The sequence below is a fragment of the Diachasma alloeum genome, unplaced genomic scaffold (assembly GCF_001412515.2).
Source record: "Diachasma alloeum isolate Michigan unplaced genomic scaffold, Dall2.0 Dall_scaffold_00799, whole genome shotgun sequence".
Taxonomy (NCBI): domain Eukaryota; kingdom Metazoa; phylum Arthropoda; class Insecta; order Hymenoptera; family Braconidae; genus Diachasma; species Diachasma alloeum.
The window spans coordinates 68,216-88,501 of NW_021680929.1; the positions used below are offsets into that span (position 1 = coordinate 68,216).

The 20,286-nt window shown below is 40.8% G+C and overlaps 1 protein-coding gene across 1 annotated transcript in view; it reads right to left on the reverse strand.

Moving 5' to 3' along the window:
- Nucleotides 1-1,737: 1,737 nt before the first annotated feature.
- LOC107044776 (protein O-mannosyl-transferase TMTC3) overlaps nucleotides 1,738-20,286 on the reverse strand; it is a 57,870-nt gene continuing 39,321 nt past the window's right edge. Inside the window, exons 2-4 of the mRNA XM_015266805.1 lie at nucleotides 6,326-6,462; nucleotides 6,172-6,253; nucleotides 1,738-1,968 (exon numbers count right to left, since the gene is read on the reverse strand). Of these exons, the coding sequence (XP_015122291.1) occupies nucleotides 1,738-1,968; nucleotides 6,172-6,253; nucleotides 6,326-6,462 (450 nt within the window). The remainder of the gene's footprint in view (nucleotides 1,969-6,171; nucleotides 6,254-6,325; nucleotides 6,463-20,286) is intronic.

The following is a 20,286-nucleotide window of genomic DNA, read 5'->3' on the forward strand; positions in this document are numbered from 1 at the left end:
CCGAGCTTTCTCTGCAAGTATCCCGGTACGTTGAACTTCACCAATGCCTCGATAATACGGTCCCATTTGGCCGAGTTGACAGAATTCTTTATATCTAGCGTGACTACCAAGTAGTACTTCTTTGTACCATTCAGCTGTCTTTTCCCTGAGATCGCGTCCTTAGCGGTGTTGACGACCAGGTTGATAGCGTCTAGGGTGGATCGGCCTTTTCGGAACCCATATTGGTTGTCGGCCAACAAGGGTTCGACCGCTGCGTCTATCCTTCGGTGGACGATACGCTCGAGGATCCTGCCAGCGGTATCTAGCATGCAGAGGAAACGGTATGATGAAGGATCGTCCGGTGGTTTATTCCCTTTCGGGAGCAATACTAGTCTCTGCTGTTTCCACATGGCTGGGAAGGTACCCTCCCTTAAACACTCGTTGTAGACATCCATGAATAGATCCGGAATTGCATGAATAGTTGATTTCAGTGCGATATTGGGAACTCCATTAAGACCAGGGGCCTTGGTGTTATCCACTCTATTGAAAACTTCCATCAATTCTTCTTTGGTGATTGGTGGAACCATTAACTCCTTCTCCCGTTCACCAGTACTGTGAAGCTCTGGTCGTTGGGGAAACAACACCGTGACAATTCTCTCCATCAGCACAGAGCACGTAGGCGATGGCATTGACTCTCGAGTCGCATCATCACCACCTTATACTGTCTCCCCCATGGATCACCTTCCACCTCATCAAGAATCTCACTCCAAGATTGTTTTTTACTGCGTTCGATTGCTTTGCTGAGCTTCCGGCGTGCTTCCTTATATCTCCACTGCAGCTCCTCGAAGTTTGGCTTTTTACGGCCACGCTGAGACAATCCCCTGGCTGCATTGCATGCCTTCCGTAGAATGGCGACGGTGTCATTCCACCAATATACAGGTGGCTTGCGATATGCTGTCCATCTCCTCGACATGGTGGCATCGCATGCTTCTGTCACTTTTTTCATGATATTCCGTACCTTCTCAGTAGCATTATTGCCATTAATCGGGCGATCGTCCAGTGCGACTAGATAAGAGCTAGGATGGATGATGCTCATTCTCCAGCCAATGCAGTTGGTTTTCTTAGAAGTCGAGGCGACTCTCTAGTGAGTACATGTCTCCCAAAGTATCGCACGATGCTCGCTTGCGGTGTAGGTATCCATTAATTTTCATGAGCAGTTCCTCTTTGCGAGGTTGCTGCTCACGAATGTAAAGTTCACAATTGAACTCGCCTCTCCCCTCATAAAAGTCGGTTCATCGCCACTGTTCAGTAGAACCACATCCAAAGATGACATGGCTTCCAGTACGGCTTGCCCTCTGCTATTGGTCTCCTTACTTTTCCAGTCAACTGCCCAAGCATTGAAGTCTCCGGCTATTGTCGCGGGAAAGTGCTGCTTCGCATCCTCAGTCCGTCTGTCTAGGAAGTCCGTAAATTGATCGACGGAAAGGCTCGGTCGGGCATAGCAGCCATAGAAATGTATTCCATCAACCTTAACCTTGACGAAACCATCTCGTATACTACTGCCCGTAGTGCTCTGGACTAGCCGTTTCCCACAAGCCCAGATTACAGCCTTCCTGCTGGCTTCAGTCATCCAGGATTGGGTGCCGAGATGTCGATACGGCTCTGAGATCATGACAAGATCAAGCTTCTACTCCCACACCGTTTGCATAAGCAGGTCGCGTGCATCTTCACAATGGTTGGGATTTAGTTGCAGTACCTTCATCGTCGTTTATTGAGGACCTTCTGGAGTGCCTCCTTATACACTGGGCATTTACTGCTACCAGCAATGTGGGCATAATTCTCCGTGTTGCCTTTCTCGATGCACAAAGCGCATCGGGGCTGCTCCGTGCAGTCTGAGGCCTTGTGGCCGGTCGCTGAGCATTTGACGCAGAGCTTAGACCGGTCGATTGTACTCGTGCACTTTGTGGCAAGATGTCCATAGTACCAGCACTGGAAGCACTTAACCGGTCTCTCCACTTTCCTCACTCGACAATTAACCCAGTTTATCCGGATTTTACCATAGTCACCCAAGATCTTCTACGCCACGGGCACAGGTAGTGTCACCAACGCCGTCTAGGTCCCTCCGTAGGCCTTTCGCAGGGATTTTATGGCATCCAGTGTAATCTGGACCTCGTTGCCCGCTGTTTTACACAGGGCAGCCAGAATTTCCTCCTTTATTGTCGTGTCATCGAGATCTTTGATCTAGATATTCTGCTGAGATCCGTTGCTAAGAACTTTAGCGTCTTCTTCGAAGAGACCGGCAATGGTCGTTTGCAATACTTGGAGTTTGCTGGCACTGTCTTTTGTCAAGACGATGAGCATGTCCCCAGTGGCTGTTCTGCGTATCTTGCCGACACATCCCAGCGCCTAGTCAGTCGGGACATGGTCTTCACTTTGGTTAGTATCTCGGCATACTTCATCTCATCTTTCGGGCGAATGATCAGTGCATCAGACCTGCATACTGATTTGCCCATTCTCCTTTCACTTTCACACACTGTGTATGTGTGTGTGTGTGTATGTGTGTCTGTGGTCAAAATTTTGTCCAACTATATGTACTGAACATATGAAGCGATGTGATTTTTTTTTTCCAACGATGTGCCTTTATGTAACTTAGAACTGATTAGTTTATGAAGACGATCGTCTCAGCTGTTCTTGAGTAATTCGCAAAAAACATGTGAAAAAACGTCAAAAATTATGTTTTTCCGACATATTCCACTATTTCTTCTGAAGTAATGATGCGATTTGAAATTTTTTTTAATCGATGCGTGTTAATGCAAATTAAAACTGATTAGTTTATAAAGATGATCGTGTCAGCGGTTCATGGGTTACTCGCCTAAAACGTGAAAATGATTGAAAAAAATTAATTTTCCTTGAAAATTCAACAATCTTACCGCGAATAATGATGGTAATTGATTTTTTTGTACGAACAATGCATTTACACGTGATTAACTTCCTAACCCTAAAACAGGAAGTTTTCGTAATTAACCCGAAAAATTAAAGTGAAATTTCCAAGAATTGTTAACATTTCATGACCCCTAGAATCATTGGATTGGCTTAGAATTATCCGATTTTGATTGCATACTGAGTCAAATCATCTCAACGATTTCCGCGTTATTCGGCGGCAATTTCAAAATTTGATATTTTTTTCTAACTAGATTGCATGAGATCAATACACGTCATTTTTTTAATTCTCAGGCCCATGAAGTTTCTGCTCCATAAGATCAACTACCCTGTGGTCTGGCATATGAATAGTTTCATTTATTTGACCGATAATTATAGAAGCTGAATTTATAATAAACATTATGAAAGGTAAATCTTAAATGAAAAACCCAGATATGTTGGTGAAAATTAGCCTCAATCTAATAATTCTGGGTAAATTTCAAGGTAATTTAAAATATTCTCACCTGAGCATAAAATTTTTCTACCGATTTGAATAGAAACGGAGCAAATCTTGTCATTAGGAGAAAAACCATGGAAATTTTCAAAGCATGACATTCTAAAATCGCTACATTATCGCGTAGAACAATTAATGTCGTGGATGAAATAGATGATATAGAGTGTCAATTGGAAGATGACGTGACCTTTAAATTGACATATGATTTATTCTCACAGGTCCTATCTACAGCCTCAATAAATGGCAAAAAACTATCATTTTTGGCGCGTGAAATAACGTAAAAAGTAGAAACTATCTGATATAACTAGACGAAAATTTCATTCAATCGAATTACTCTGCACAATTTCGAAGAATAGCAAATGCTCTACCCAATAAAATATAGGTATCCTCGCCTGATCCATTCAGGTGGATCGAAAAATCCAAACAAAATTAATTTTTCAAGGGAAGCACGAAAATTTAACTTTCGTCTAAAACTCTCATAAGTTGATGAAATATTGACAAAAATTGGACAAATCAGATGTCATTTCGAAACTTAATTAATATGTTTCACGCACGAGGAAGAAGGAATTGAGAACACAAACCAAAGAATGAAGCTTGGTAATACTCACGGATATTTTTCTACATTGGATATTGGATGAACAGAAAAATGGAAATTGGTGAGGAAGTTATTGGTTTGACCCTTAATGGGTCACATCCACTCCAGCCCACATGCAATGGGAGCGAGCGAAACAAGCGCCCAACAACCCAGCCCAATGTTTCCTTCATATAATAGCCACGTCATACTTAGTTTTTTTATTGGTTTTCTTTGAGATTATAATTCTTATTTGATTATCATGCTTTGAGATGAATAGTATATTTCTAACCTAGGGAGGGAAAATAAAGGATCCTCAGCCGCCAGTGCAATTACCAGCCGAGCCGAAGGCGAGGTTGATAAGCACGCGGCTGAGGGTCCTTTATTTTACTTCCCGTGATTAGAACGCGATTTTCCATCTCGGCGTAGGCGCAAAGTCAGAGTTCCCTCCCGCGAAGCGGGAGGGAAATGTAATCTTGCGCCCGCCGGGACGGAAATGATTATTGAAAATTATTTGTTTTGTATCCCATCATCGAGAAATAGGTTTTTTTGTCGAAATACATTTTTTTTCTGAGAATTAACACGGTGTTCAGCGTACAGTTTCTGCCTGTTTTCACACGCCTCTGCGGTTCTTTATCTGAGCTAGTTGTGCAGTACTTGTTCGGACACGCGTGACGTTGTACTTTGGAGGTTAAAAGAACTGGCGCCCTGATTGGCATTTGGTTTCTCTCGATTTTTCCCCATCGTTAATTTTTTTCAGGTTGAGCGGTACCTTAAGGGGCTGCAAAGTTAGTGGAGGACCACGAGTTTTAAACCTGCGAGCGCTGTGGAGAAAAATACCTCACAATTCATACTAATCTTAAGTAGATGTACGGAAGCTTCAAACTCTTATTACATGAGCATTTGTGGAATATTAGTGAACCAAAATTTAGAATTTTATGATTGGCTATTGAAAATGTTGGAAGTATATAACGCATTAAAAGTGCTATCCATGTTATTCTTTTTTAATTTTCGTGACATTCGTGAACCAAAATGTACAATTTTAGTGTTGCATAGTGAAATAAACTGAGATGTTTATGAAAATTTTCTAAACATAATAAAATGAATCTTCTAATTTCATTGCATCTTATATGTGATGGCATTGAATTTACACAAATGAGAGATGTCTATTGATCCATGATGATAAATGTATGTCCCTGTTTGATCATACCATCCAAAAGTTACTCAATCCTTCCTTCAAAACGTGCACGAGCGCTGTGATGTGGATGAATTATAAAAATATTGAAGAAAATCCAACGTAATTCTACGCGGTATGGATTGTGGAATGATTGACATTCGAATTTTTTCAAATTCAACTGCTTTTGTTCATGTCAATATCCCTCAAACTCTCGGAGGAGTCCGCGGTGATATTCGGTTCAGATGTAGCACCCATGCGACTGGTTGAAATATCCATATCTTGTTAATTTATGGAAATATTTTGAAAAACTAAACAGCGCTTTCTTTGTTATCCATTATGAAACATTTTTTGTTATAAACATTGTTAAGTATGACGTCATTTTATGACATTGATATGGCTCAAACGCCAAGAGGCGGGCCTGGCCGCAGACGATTCCGATGGGAGCACTGTGCGTTGCATTATAAAATTTATATCTCAAAAACCGTTTGGAATATTTAGAAAAATCAACGCTATTAGATTTCCTACGGATCCTGGCGAATTTTTTGTTCCAACTTTTTTCGAGTATGACCCAAAATGGCTGCGAGAGGGGAATATAAACTTTTAAATGTTAATAATAATGCTTTTGCTGTAAAATTCAGCCGGCATACCAAGAAATTCGGATTCTACACTTCAAAAACTATGAAAAAAGTTTTGTCGCAATCATTTTCCTCAAAATGTATACTCAACCCCCCTCAGCGCATGGACTAATTTGAGAGAAGTGAATCACTTGAAAGATTTAATTCTCCAGGCCAGTTATGTTCAGGTGTTCAAAGAATGATTATGTTGCACACTTCTCTTCAGAGAAGTAAATCATTTTTGAACAAATATTTTTTCGGTAGCAAAAATTTCACTTCTCAGCATGCTCATTTGGTTTTCTTGTAAAAGTTGGGAATAATGCCACCACCTTTTTTTATCACTTCATTGCAAAATAAAAAAATCCTCAATAAAAAACCGTATTCCTTTTTCACTTACAGCTTCGGTATGAATGGGATGCACCGCGAACAACAGAGCAGCCACAAAACTCGCCAGATCCGACAGGAACATCAGGCATGTTCTGCATAAAGCACATTACAAATCATCTAATTATAGATTCTTCATCCACTTATGTAAATTAAGCTAAAATTACCTGAAGTACAAAATGCAAACTCCAACATGCAAAACCACGTTCAGAAGATGGTATCCCATTGGATCCAACTGATGAATCATGTAATTCCATCGGAATGTGAGAACGCAGATTGGTCTATACGACTTGTGTGATTGTTCCTGAAATCCAAAAGAAGAAGAATAGCAAATCAATCAAAGTCTCTTGAACCTCGCTAAAACCAAGATGAACTATTCTCCCTTCTCCACCCTGCTCTTATCCCCCCCAAAAAAATCAGTGAAGGTGTCATGTGATCCCGAACACTGCACGCTTAGTGGTCGAAATTAGAATTGAGGAAATTGTAAAAACAAATTTTTTTAATTGGGAAACAATGGTTATTTCATGAACATAAACATTTTTTTTAATAAAAGAATGCAGTTACATGCTCATGACCAAAATATGTTAATGAATTAAATCTCATTCATAAAAATGCAGAAAATCTCATTTTTCTGATTGAATTATAAAGAATTTATTAGCAGCTACCTTTTTCTTATTCCAAAGATGTTCAAGTTTATATAGTGTTACGTCAAGCAATGTATAGCATTTTTCCATCATAAATAATGGAAATAAAATATTAAAAATAAAAAAATTAAAGATTAATATTATGAAAAACAATGAAATAACGTGTAATCAAAAGAGAAATTGTGCAGCTGGAAACCGTCTCAATAAGACCCTTCATCAAAGCAACGAATTTGACGAAGAGAATAACAAGATAATGAGAAAATTTATATAACGATCACGTGATAGTTAGCTGATAACGCCTGGAGTTGTCTCCAAGTGCGTCATTACCAGGAGGTTCAGGTATCCGTACCGAGGTGTACCTTTGTGTATCGACATCGTGTGATGCCCCCTCCATTAAACAAATACATAAAACCTATATTCATATATTAATTAAGACAGTTACAATGCGAGTTAATAAAAGTGCATTGACACACCCCAAAAATTCAGTTAGGACAGTTCCCTCAGTTCCCGCAATTCTTCGTTCCGGTCATGTTTCGCGTCATCTCTTCCGCAATCACATCATGGAGTCTTATACTCCCCCTCACGCTTCAAGAGAAATAGATTAAAATTTGTGCATTTCGAGTGAATTATTTTGGTAAAATTATTTTTATCATTGTTAATTTAGTAGATGCTTATTGTGAAATATAAATGAATCTCGAACGAATAATAAGCCATATGACAATTGTGAGTGTGAAAAATTAAAGAGAAACCACGGATGGAAAATTTGGATTATTTCAACAATCATGGAGAAATGAATGAGTTAAAACTTTATTTAACTATGAGGGAAAAATTTAATTTTTGATTGATTGGAGGGTTCCGTTATGGCGGCTAAGTAGTAGTCGATTATAGTCGATCATGTGTGTGTCGTATTTTTTACTCTTTAAATCTTGTTGCGTGGTATTTGTGTCTATAATTTCCGTGGTTGTCTATCCGCTACTATTTTATGGAGGTTTTGTGATAATAATTGGACTGATTCCGGCTGACACAGCTTCGCTTTTTATATTTTTTACGCCGATATAAATTTTGAGGTTATACCGGTAAAGGCGGGTTTTCAAGTTGCTCATTACCACGCGGGTCAGGCTCTATGTCGTTGAACTACATCTCTGCTGCCAACTTATCATCAACGCCGAAAAATAGACCTGCTGCCGGTACACCGATCCCCGTCAGACCCGGCCGCTCGCCTGCAGTGTTTACTCCATCCGTTGCACCTGTGCACCTGTCAAAGACTCTCCGAGAGGACAACCGCCCACTGTGGCGACGTGGGGGAAATACAAGGACTCTTCCACTCCAACCCTAGAAGACCTTTACTTCGAAAGAAAAAGGAAGCCTTCGTCTGAGCGTTCTGAATCTCTGGAATCACAAAGAATCCTGAAACTCATTAAGTCTGGGACATATCTACTTGCGAGTGACCAGGACTCGTCTGTCTCTGAGCCCGATTTCAGCTCATGCCCGTCATCTCCGACCTCGTCTCCACTCTCGACTGCTTCTCATCTCAACCCGAGCCCACGTAACGCCGAGGAAATGTCAGCTGATTCGACTATTGTGAAGATGCTGGAGGAAATGAAGCGGGAGAATAAGCAAGAATTTGCAGCCTTGCAGAGACCAAATTAAACAAGATTCAAGGACATGGACAAACTGCTAAATGACTCTGCCAAACTTCAAGAGGAGAAACTCAACGAATTCAAAGCTGAAATTAAATCTGAGCTAAATATGGTTCGTGACGATCTAGACGCTACATACGAAAGGTTTGAAGAAGAAGTGGTCTCAATGAAGAACCAATTCGATGCTGGTCTCCCTCCAAATATCAGGCTAAATGGCTCCTCTGGGGTTGAGGTCAGACTCGAAGACCTGGAGAAGCAGGCTAAGAGAAATAACCTCATCATTTCTGGTCTTCAGGTTCAAAAAGGTAGTATCAAGGATCATGTAAACGACTTCCTAGCTTCCGCTCTCAAGGTCGAGAAAAATGTAAGCGCAACCAAAATTATCGGATCCAGAGGCTCCTACCCTATCATCCAGACCATGCTGAATACCTTCGACTCAGAACTTGCCATCTGGAATGCCAAGAAATCCTATCCACTTACCAGTGTCTATATCAACAGAGACCTTACGCGCAAAGAAAGAGACATCGATAAGGTTATCAGGAATTAAGCGAAGACCCTCAAACAATAAGGTCATATTGTTATGGTTAGGTACCAGAGCCTGGTTGTTGATGGAGCGAAATATTACTGGGAAAAAAAAGCAGCGAGTTAAAACCAGACAAATCCAGCGTAATGAAATCCTCGAAGCTGTCACAAAGCGTAGGTTATCCCCAACAACACCAGCAGCACCAGCAGCATGCCGCAGCCTCCTTCTGTCAGCAACCAGCCATCCCTAAGGCCTCCGGAAATTGTTTGGCAAGCAGCCTCCTCAATCCTATCTTAAAATAGCCAATACCGGCCTCTCGATTGCCTTCTGGAATGTGATGGGTTCTCGCCACCTGGAGGATCTGGGAGCACCACTTGACCTACCTCCTTGCATCCCGCCCAGTGGGGGAATCTGATGAGGTCTTAGTTACTAGAATTCTGAGCACCGAGAACCCCAAGTCCTTGAAATCGATATTCTACTATGCTAGATCCTGCTTTACTTTAAGAGAGTAAATCATCTAAATTTTCTACTGTTTTATTGCCTAGTCTTGGCTTATATCGCATCCGATTTTATTTTGCTATTGCATCTTATTTTCGACATATTTTATTTTTATTGACCTCGCAATATGCTCTATGCTTGTTTCGATATGCGAATTCATATCCTTGATTTATCCATTATTATCTCGATGTTATTTGTTTTATATGCAGGGTGTCCCATCTGAAAAGATGCAGCTAAATATCTCTCAAGGGGGGCGGGTTACAAAAAAATGTGTGATACAAAAATTGTAGGGTTTCGAGGGGGACATCCGATGTTATTATTATTTTGAGCTTTCAAGCTCACGCTTGCAAGCTGCAAGCACGAAGTGCTTTTTTTCAAATGGCAACCGCATTTTTTATTCCAATGAAACTTATTAATCTTGATCAGCTGTTTTCAGAAACCTCATCATTCATTTAATTTCATCTCATTTTACTTGAAAAATGCCACAAAAACGAGTTCTGTGGTCGAATTCAAGACTCAAACATCCTTGGCGCATCGTGGTGTAATTGTTCCATTGATCTTGTAAGGGATTCTGGGGAAATTCCTTCGCTCGCCGCGGGATCAACGGAAAAACTACCAGAAAAACCGTACGTACGCAGAGAAAATGACTCAGTCGAGCCAATAGTTTCGAGTCAATTCATTTTTGTTAATAATTAGAGATTTCGAGTCATTTTGGATTCATTAGAATTTCGGTTTTCCGTTCTAACCCCTTTTTTTTATCATTTTTCTCATTATTGTGAATTTTGTTTTGCGTTCTGACGCCTCTTTCGTATTTTTGGATTCGTTTTGTCTTTTCTTTTGCGTTTCACGCTTTCTGTTTTGTTAATTGGAAGGAGAAAAATGAACTATATAGGGCCGATAGAATTTTCGTGACTTAGGCCGAGATACTACCGAGCTGCGCGATCATTTTTGAGGATTTTTCCCTTCGTTTTGAATTTTCGGGGATTGTGTAGGAGTAGTTGGAATACTACCACTCAATTAATGGATTTTTGGGGTTTGGGAAGGGTTAGTTTTGGGTTAGGTGGAAGGTCACGCGATCAATCCCGACCGTCGCTCTCGCGTGAATCGCCAAGGTCATTTGAGTTCGATTTTTCTAATTGTTTTCATTTTTCTGTAATTAAGTTTTGTTCGTTTCTTTTGTAATTTATTTTCCTAGCCCCGTGATCCCGAGAATACGACTCCGGACAAGAGATTAACCCACTCTGACATCCATTTCAATCGTTGTAGTAATTAATTTTTGTTTAGAGTTATTTAAATTTGAAATTCGTTAGGTAGAAACCCCGGTTACCGACCATTATGTAATTGTTGCGCAATCCAGACGCACGTGGCGCTCTGTCTACGTCCCTCTCCGTGCACCGAGCCGCCATTGAATGGCAGTATCGATTCTCGCAGCCTCAGAGTGACCACGTGTTGAGAAGTTTGGACTTATTGTGCCGTTCGTTAAGCGATTATTACTAACGACTTGGGAGTTATTGTTAGTGTAAGACAATAGTGGGTGAGTTAGGAATATTTTCAGCGACGTGAGTAACATATTGGGCGAGATTGAGGAATTTTGACTACGGCGTAGGCGAGTGGGAAATTGCGAGGTATTCGCTGGTGAGTTTCGCACATGTTTGGTGTTGGAAGTCGCATGTCTCGGGTTAATGTCGCGTTCTTTCCTCATCTCAGGGTTTTTGGATCCTAATTTATTGATTTTGAGATCTTGCTCTGCGCGATAGAGCTTAAATAACGCCCAATAATTGCATTAATCGCCTGTCAGGTTTTGCGAGTTTTGACGCCGCGAGAGATTTCGCATCTGTCTCTCTCTTTCGATGGTGGATTTCGTGCTTCTCTCTCGGACCCGTAAGGATAGTTTTATGTCGTTTAAGTGGGTGAATATTTCGAGAGTTTTGCGTTGGGATTTTTTGATAAAAGCCGTGTAGTTTCCGACTTCTTTTGGCACTTCTACGCTAGACGCCTTCTCGAACACTTCGAGCTCTTTACCTTTCGGTCCTGCCAGTCATTATGGCTTAATTAGTTAGACGTTTTATTCATTTAAGAACTTGTCGGGATTTTCGCGTTCGTTCGATTTTCTCGGGATGTAGTTCTATTTTCATTTTCGCTCCGGTCGTTTCAATGTTGCGTTCATCGCCTCGGGATGAAATATTCCTGGAAATACGGAATAATTAAGATTTTCGCGTGCCGACGGCTTGTTAGAATTTAGTGATGATTTTTTCCATGTGTTCATCGCCTTCGTTAGAGACATTTCCATGCGGTTTTCGCAACAAGGTCGCGCCTCCGTAGATTCTATGCGCCGCGTCCGTCGTTTTAGCTACCACGTGTTCGTTTTATGCTTTCGAGCCCTCGCGTTTCCGAGGATTAAGTTGTGGTAGGATTTTTCTTGTAACTTGCGTTTGCTGCGCCTTAGAAATTCCGGGTTTTCTCTGAAATTCCTGATCTATTACGTTCCATCGTCGGGGATTATTTTTGAAATTCGAGATAAGTAATTTTTCATCGTTATTGCTAAATTAGCCAACTCTCGTCCGATATTGAATTCGGTATTCTTTTTTTTTCTCATTTTTTTCATTTTTGAGATTACTTATTTTATTTTGGATTTATTATGTTTTTTTGGGTCTCTCTGCGTACATCGCGTGATATTAATTACGGTGTGATATTATTCTGATATTATGGAATCATTATTATTATTTTTGATGGATATATATATTTTTTTTGGTCTCTCTCCCTCACTCTCAGAGCGGACTATGGGTTTTTTTTGAGACGATTATTACCTTGTTTTTTCTTTTTTATTTGATTGCTGATATCTATTTTTTTTGTATTTGTAAGAACTGAACGTAACCTCTTTTGTTGAATTTTAGAGACAATATAGATTCGTACATTTCAGCATTAAATTTTGGCCTTGCGTTTCTTTCTTTTAGGATAAGAGCCCAGTGACCCGTTCTCCACCTGAACCTACCCCTCTCTCCACAACCGATCCCCTGACCAGCGCAAGCACCCTGTCATCTTTCCCTTGGCCCCTTTAAGTTTAAGTTTCTTGTATTTTTGAATCTTTGGTTTTGTTGTATTTTTCCACTTCGACCTAATTTCGGTTTGTTGTTTCCGTCGAGACAAAGAACAACTGGCGCCCACAATCATCGAGTTTTAGTTTGCTGACTTTACCAAGGGAAAAGGGCGAGATAACGTTCATTTTTATCCCCAGTAAAAATTGACCACGTTAGAATCTGTTTACACCCCGGAATTATCAAATGTAAACTGTAACGAACATGTGGGGATGTCCGTTAGAAACACCACCGAGACCTGAAAACAACTTCCCTCACGACAGGAAAGGCCAACCCGTGGATAATAATTCGGGTGAGAGAGAGAGATTTCTATTTCCCACTCTGGTGGAGATTTTTGGATTTTTAAGGGAGTTTTTGAGTTGAAGTCGACACCCATTTTGAATGGAGTTGAGTCTAGAGCTTCCTATTTCGATGAAGGATTTTGAGTCGAGTATTTCTCACTCCGGTGGAGAATTTTGGGTTTAGAGTTCCCCATATGGGTGGAGATTGAAGGTCTAGGATTTTCCCCCTGATGAGGTGGGGATCTTTTTTTTGTGATCGATAAATGATTTTTCAGGACTCATAGATTCATTGAGAAGAAGGGCCATATTTAGAGTCATCCGGTATTTTTATGGGAGTAACCCTTTTATAACTCTCGCGGAAATCGAATAATACTAATTGAAATATTAGCGCTCCATAAATTTAGTGGATATTACGGGGTAAAATGGGTATTCTTTTGAGTTTTGGTGGAAGTTCACGTGGGGAAAGTGCAACCCTTGACCCCCGTGAATTGCCGGGTTGCCTTAGAGTTTTGGGGAGAAAATGCTAATTATATTAAATAAGGGTTATTAGGAATAAATTATTATTTTTCCCTCGTAAATCCCGGAGATCCGATCCGTGAGACGGATCTTAAATCCTAAAGAATCGATCGAGCCTCCATCCGCTCGAAAATGATAAATGAAAAGGGACGTAGTTGTAAATTAGCGAGTTTACGCCCTTGATTTTCCGCGAATTAATTCGGTGGCTCCCTCGAGGCTTACACCTCTGAGGAGAAAACGTCTCCACCAATCAGAGCGCAGCTCGGTTGATCGGAAGTCTCGCGGGCCCGGTGTGTCGCAGCACTGACCTCCGAAATCAGTTCCGCGTTGACCGCCATCAATCAGTAGTTACGTGTGAACTTCTGTGTGTGCCCACACAACGTAATTGTGGCACTCGGATTATTGTGTCCTTTTGAGAAGCTGTGAGAACTAAAAGATGGTCCGTAAAGGGAAGAGGACCATGAAACGTTCAAATATCGTGAGTTTTCTGGAATTTTCCCCCTAATTTCGAGCCATTTCCGGATGGCGTCGTTTCCCCATTATGGCGGTATCCCTCTCGTGGCCCTCAGCCACGTGCAGCGGTTGATCACCCCTTTAGTCGTATTTAGTGGTCCTGATTGGGCATTTTTAGGGCATCTTTTGAGCATAATCCCTTATCTCGGATTTTTATCCGCATGTCCCTCCGATTTTTGAATCGGCTATTCCACCCAAGTCGGGTCGGTACCGAGTTCTGGCGCCTTCCGGTTTATCCCGGTCGTCTTTTTGAGATGATTTTCGGGTTCAGTGGATGTTTGGTCAGTAGTGGAATTCCTGCGTATTTTCCCAGTCGAAATCTGACGATTTTGGACTTGGGCTATTTCTTTCTCCCTCGCTCCTATGGCAAAGAGTATCTCTATTTCCTCCTACGTAAAAATTGCATAGAGTTTTTCCCCTCGCGGCACTTCGCTAACGCGCCTACGAGTGGTGGCTGTCGTTTCCCGGAAGTGTTCCCTCGTTCAAATTTCCCTCCGGATGTTAATTAATCTGGAGTGGCTCCCAATGATCCCAAAATTATAATTTTGGTTTCATGGGCTTCGCTAGACCTTCCCGAGCTAGTTGGCTTTGGTTTTTTGAAAATTGACTCAACTGATTTTCCGCTACGGCGAGTTTAGTTTTAGTGAGTTTTTAGTTTCCCGCAGTACGTTGTACGTACAACGCTGGGTTTAGATTTTTCTCTCTCACTCTCACGGGGATTCGCATACCTTTCTCCTCATTCCTCGGTATTCTCGAATATTTCGAGGTTAATCAATATTGTATTATTCATGTATAATATGTATCAATGAAGTATTATTTTTGTATTATATAGTAAAATTCAAAATCATGTAAATTAATAATTGTGAATAATATACGGTAACATAATTTAAAATTTAATCATGTAAATTAATAATTTTTACAAATTTCAATAGTGAAACACGTAAGCACGATGTCGATTTCTTCTTTTTTTTTGTAGTTTTGACCACCCAATACCCATCTCCACCTGAAATCCACCCCCATCTCCACAACCCAGCAAACTGAGCAAACCAAGGACCGTTACCCTTCCGCAGAAATCTAGTTTTCTCCCTTTTTGAGTACATTTTTAAGATTTTTGAATTAGTTAGAATTGATTTTGTAGATTCCTCCGGTTTGGTAATTCCGGTTAAAGATCACCTGGCGCCCATGGATTTTTGCATTTTTGAGTTTAATAAGATTCAGGGGAAGAAGGACGAAGGTAATAGGCATTTTTAACCCCCATGAAAAATGTCACGTTACAAAACAATAAACAAAACATTTTCCTATTCCTTGGAGGATTCTTTTATTCTAATCGGTAACAATTCAACCCGAATCAAGTTAGTATCGCTTGTGATTTCATTGAACACATCACGATGTATTCAGCCAGTGAAATTGTCGATATTTTACTTGTTGTGGGAGGGTGTAGGGGAGTGTATCGAGCCGCTGCTCGAACATATCGAGAGCGGTACCGCAATCGACTACATTATCCTACAGATTTAGTTATCCGGAGGATCGAAAGGAGTTGTAGAAGAGGGAGAATCCTTCGAGGACGACAACAAGTACAACAAGGTATTAATCCTGATGATCCCCGAGCTATTGCAATATTAGCTATGATTCACATGAATCCTCACGTCAGTTTGAGAGAAATTGAACGGGATTTAGGAGTACCACCGAGCACAGCACAAAGAATTTTGCGATCTGGCCGCTACCATCCGTATCACATAACTTTGACTGAAGCATTGTCTGCGCAAGACAGGCAAAACCGTGTTGATTTTTGTAACTGGGCCTTGCAGAGACTGAATGAAGATCCCCATTTTTTTCAGTACGTTCTCCTCAGCGACCAGGCAACGTTCCAGAGTACTGGATCGTTAAATTGACACAATTGTCATTATTGGTCAAGGGAAAATCCTCACTGGACGCAACACATTGATCATCAACATCGTTGGAAAGGAAACGTGTGGTGCGGTGTGGTTGATAGGCAAGTGATAGGCCCATATTTCTTCAATGATACTGTCAACGGACGAAATTACCTGGAAACTCTTTTTATGGCATTTTTCGAGTAAAATGAGATGAAATTAAATGAATGACGAGGTTTCTGAAAACAACTCATCAAGATGAACAAGTTTCATTAGAGTAAAAAATGCGGCTGCCATTTGAAAAAAAGCACTTCGTGCTGGGAGCTTGCAAGCGTGAGCTTGAAAGCTGAAAATAATGACTACGTCGGATATCCCCCTCGAAACCCTACAATTTTTATATCCAACATTTTTTTTGTTACCCGCTCCCCTTGAGAGATATTTAGCCGCATCTTTTCAGATGGGACACCCTGTACTTTGCTTGTAATCTCCCTTGCTATAGGAGCAGCTTGGTTCTCCTTCGAAGCAAAGAAGAAGAAGAAGGAGAAGAAGAAGAAGAAGAAGAATTTTTGATTGATTTTATCAACTTCGAATATCCAGATGCAGAAAATGATCAGGGATTGATAATTTTTATAATTGGAAAAATTAATCAATTGCATAGTAAAAAAGACGAAGGATAGTTCCAGTTAGAATCAATTTCATTTAAGCGGTTGATTTTGTAGGCAAATTAAATAATAAATCAAAAATGTTTGAATACGATTGTTTGAAGAATGGAAAATATTTCAGATTTATTCATTGAAGCAAAGAAAAATGAAAGCTAATTTTTGAGTATTATTCAAACGCAAGATTTTGAATTTTTTTAAATTATAATTATTTGAAAACTTTGTTTTATAAAACGGATTCAATTCAATTATATCTCTATATAATAATTTTGTAAATTAAGACAACGCAAAAATTTTCAGGGTTCATGAAGGTCACGCGGGTCATGAAGTAACCTGGGTCACGAGGGTCACGAGAGTCAAAAGGGTCACAAGGGTCACGAGGATCTCAAGAGTTACTAGAGTCCTAAAGTTCACTAGGGTAATAAGGGTTACTAGTGTCATAATAAAGGTCATATGAGTTGATATAAGGGTCACAAGGGTCAAACGATTTTTTGTTTTTATTGTTTCTCAGGTGAAAGGAATCTGTTGAGAATGACTACCACTGATCAGTTATCCAACACCTGTCAAGAATATACAAGATAGAATTCCAATGTGGTATTTCTAGCCTATATATGTAGTTACTATTACTCACCATTTTTTAAATCTTCATAACCTAAATATATCCAAGCAGCGGCACCAGAGATTGGGGGGGGGGGCGAGCGAAGCGAGCGGGGTGCGAAGCCCCCCGGGGTCGGCGAGCGAAGCAAGCAGGAGGCGAAGCTCCCTAATATATTGTAACGAGATTTTCTCGTTACGGTAAACCGTTTTACCAACATGAAAAACCCATGAGTCAAAAATGGTTAGAGTGAGAGAAAGAGTAGAGAGCGACATCTAACGCCAGCTGAAGAAGCTGCGCGCGAGATGAGACTGACATCGAACGGCGGTTAAAGCGAACCGTGCGTGAGGTGAATGCTTGTGAACATTATAGAGGTTATCGATACCCTGTCGCCTTATCTAGAAACCCGCCCAGCTGTTTGGGGAAAAAAGGCCAACGTACTGGCGTTCCAACTGGGCGATTCTAGAGGCGCTATCGACTTGGACTAGGGACCAACGGCTAGGTGAAAGGACTGGAGGTGGTGGTGGGGTAATGGATGACCCACCACCGCTGAGATGTTCAGACTAGGGGGAGAAGGCCCTAGGAGATTTCGAGACAGTCGGTGACAAGCGCTGGAGTCGAGCGGATGAATTTTCCGGTAACTCGGCACCGGTGTGAGAGGCAATGATCCACATGGATTATGTGGGTATGTTCTTAGGACAAGATCCGAAACAGCGAGAGAATGGGACGCTTCCGCGTCCCAAATAGAATGACTGGATTACTTTGAGAACGTGGGATGTTTTAATTCCATGTTTTCAGGGATCCATCACTTCGGACGAAAGAAGTGGTGTTGGCGTGGATCCGAGGGCCTGGAGTTAGGCTGACTCCTGGAGGCCCGATCGCACGTGCCTCCACGACAAGTAATCTGGGTGTTGGCCCGCGATGATAGTGCTTTTACTGAGCATTGAGGATGAGTTGGGGTGGGCACAGGTGGTTGAGAAAGTCTCCGGATACCTCTGTCGCATGTGCCTCTGAATGTTCGGCGCTTCGAGGAGTGAGAAGTCTAGAGTTGAGCCACTCTGGAGCGAAAGGAAACACGTCAGAAGAATGGAGTGAATTACTCCTAATATGATGGACCTCGCCCACTCTACCGTATTATGCTGATGCTGGCTCGGCATAGTTAGTCCCGCCACCAGAAGTCCTCAGGGTAGACGAGTTATCATTTAAGGCCGGTTTACCGTTGGATTTTTCGTGAAAATCCAGCTGGCGCCCAACAATTGAGCGATCGAGAAGATGCCAAAGTAGTTTGGGATCTCTGCTGGTCAAGCACCAGCAAAAATCCCTTACAATATATACAGGGTGTCCGGCAACCGATCCATTTCCATTAAGGGTATTGAAGAGGATGCTTCTTGAAGTGGAAAGTGTCTCTTCCACATTTGGATTTGAGCACTTTTTTTGGTCTGTTACTACTGATTTCAGGGGCGGATATTTAATTTTTACAATTGTTGGAAAAAAATTTTCCGTATTTTTTTGTCTTTTCGGCACGCTTAATGCGCACAAATGCATACATCTATGGCCACAGTCCCCCTTCTTGCCCTATCGCACCCAAAAGCATTCCCCAAAAAGCGGGTAATTAACTTATTATTTTTGTATTTTCGTTCATGTTCGTCGTTAGAGCTGTTACCCACGTATCCACCCACTGACAGAAAAACCTCCCCTCTGCGACCCCTCGTGACCCAAATCGTTTTCAAAAAATAAAAACGGTAATTACAAATTTTTTTTTCTTCTAGGTTTTTTAGCTATCATTCTTTAAGCCTGTTACCCATCTATCTATCCACCGACAGAAAAACCTCCCCTCGTCAACCCTTTGCATCCCAAATCGTTTTCAAAAGACCAAAACGAAAATTTAAAAAATTTTGTTTTGTTTTTTTGGGCATTTCTTTAAGTATCATTCTTTAAGCCTATTATCCACCTATCCACCCACCGATATACAGGGTGTCCCGCAACCGATCCTTTTCCTTCGAGGGTATTGAAAAGGGTGCTTTTTGAAGTGTAAAGTTTCTCTTCAACTTTTGGATCTATGCATTTTTTTTTGGTCTGACTTGTTTTTTTCTTACTTGTACTACTGATTTTATAGGCGTACATTTAATTTTTACAATTGTTCAACATTTTTTTCCTTGTTTTCTTTGTGTATTTTTGGTACGATATGACCCTAAAACTGACAGATGATGAAACACCACTTTTGGCACGGACTGCACTCGTGACAAAAACTGGTATCATCCACAATGATTTCTAATTGTTTTTAGCTTTTACAAGTATGTTAATAATTGATGAGCAATCAATTATTTAGAGCTATATTTATTTCATTTATTTAATGAATTGTTAAAAATTTATTCTTGCTTTTTTTACATACAGTAGAGAGGCATGCACAAGGGGGGTTGAAATTTTCACGAAAAAAAGGTGGAGGATTGCGGAACGAGTCTCAGCCTAAATCATTTCTTCAGAAACGGGATGAGTATGTATAGGGTGACAAATTGGAATAGGTGAAAACTTTTCCCCTATATTTCCTTCTCCACTTTGTCACCAGGGATCGGGCTATTGTAGGTTAAAACTTGGAGCCTCGCAAATTCTGTTGGGACACTCCGGGGTCTAGATCATATTCTCCCAAATGAGTGAGCTTACTGTCGAAGAAAAAGTGTATCTGATTGAGTGCTATTATTCCCGAGGAAAAAATTACATAAATGCGTATAGAGGCTTTCGTAGTAAGTTTGATAGTCACAGAATTGGGAGTGAAACCACTCTCATACGGTAGAAATTTTTTAGTTCTCCTGTACGATTTTTTTTGAGGTTAGTCCCCAATAAATTTTTTGAGTCAATAAAATCTTTTTTGTAGGGTAATTGATAATTTTGTCAACTATCGTACCCTACAGAATCGTCTCCATGATCTTCCGGGTGCATCTTATACAGTAACGACGGAAGAAGTAGTGGACGAGGTGGAAAAGCATTTCAAAAATTATCCAACTGATTCAATACGCAAGGCGACTGCGAAGTTAGAATTGAACCGAGAGATTTGTGCCTACCTTTGATGATTAAACATTTCCTCAAACTTCGTCCTTATAAAATCACTTCCCACCAATGGCCTACGCAAGCTGCTATACGGGAACGACTTGAATTCAGATAAGTCTTGAGGCAAATGTTTGAAAATGCTAAAATCGAAGCCAATCGAATTATTTTCACATATGAAGCTCATTTCTAGCTTAATGGCAACATGAATAAACAAAATTATCGATTTTGAGGGAGTGAAAATCCACATT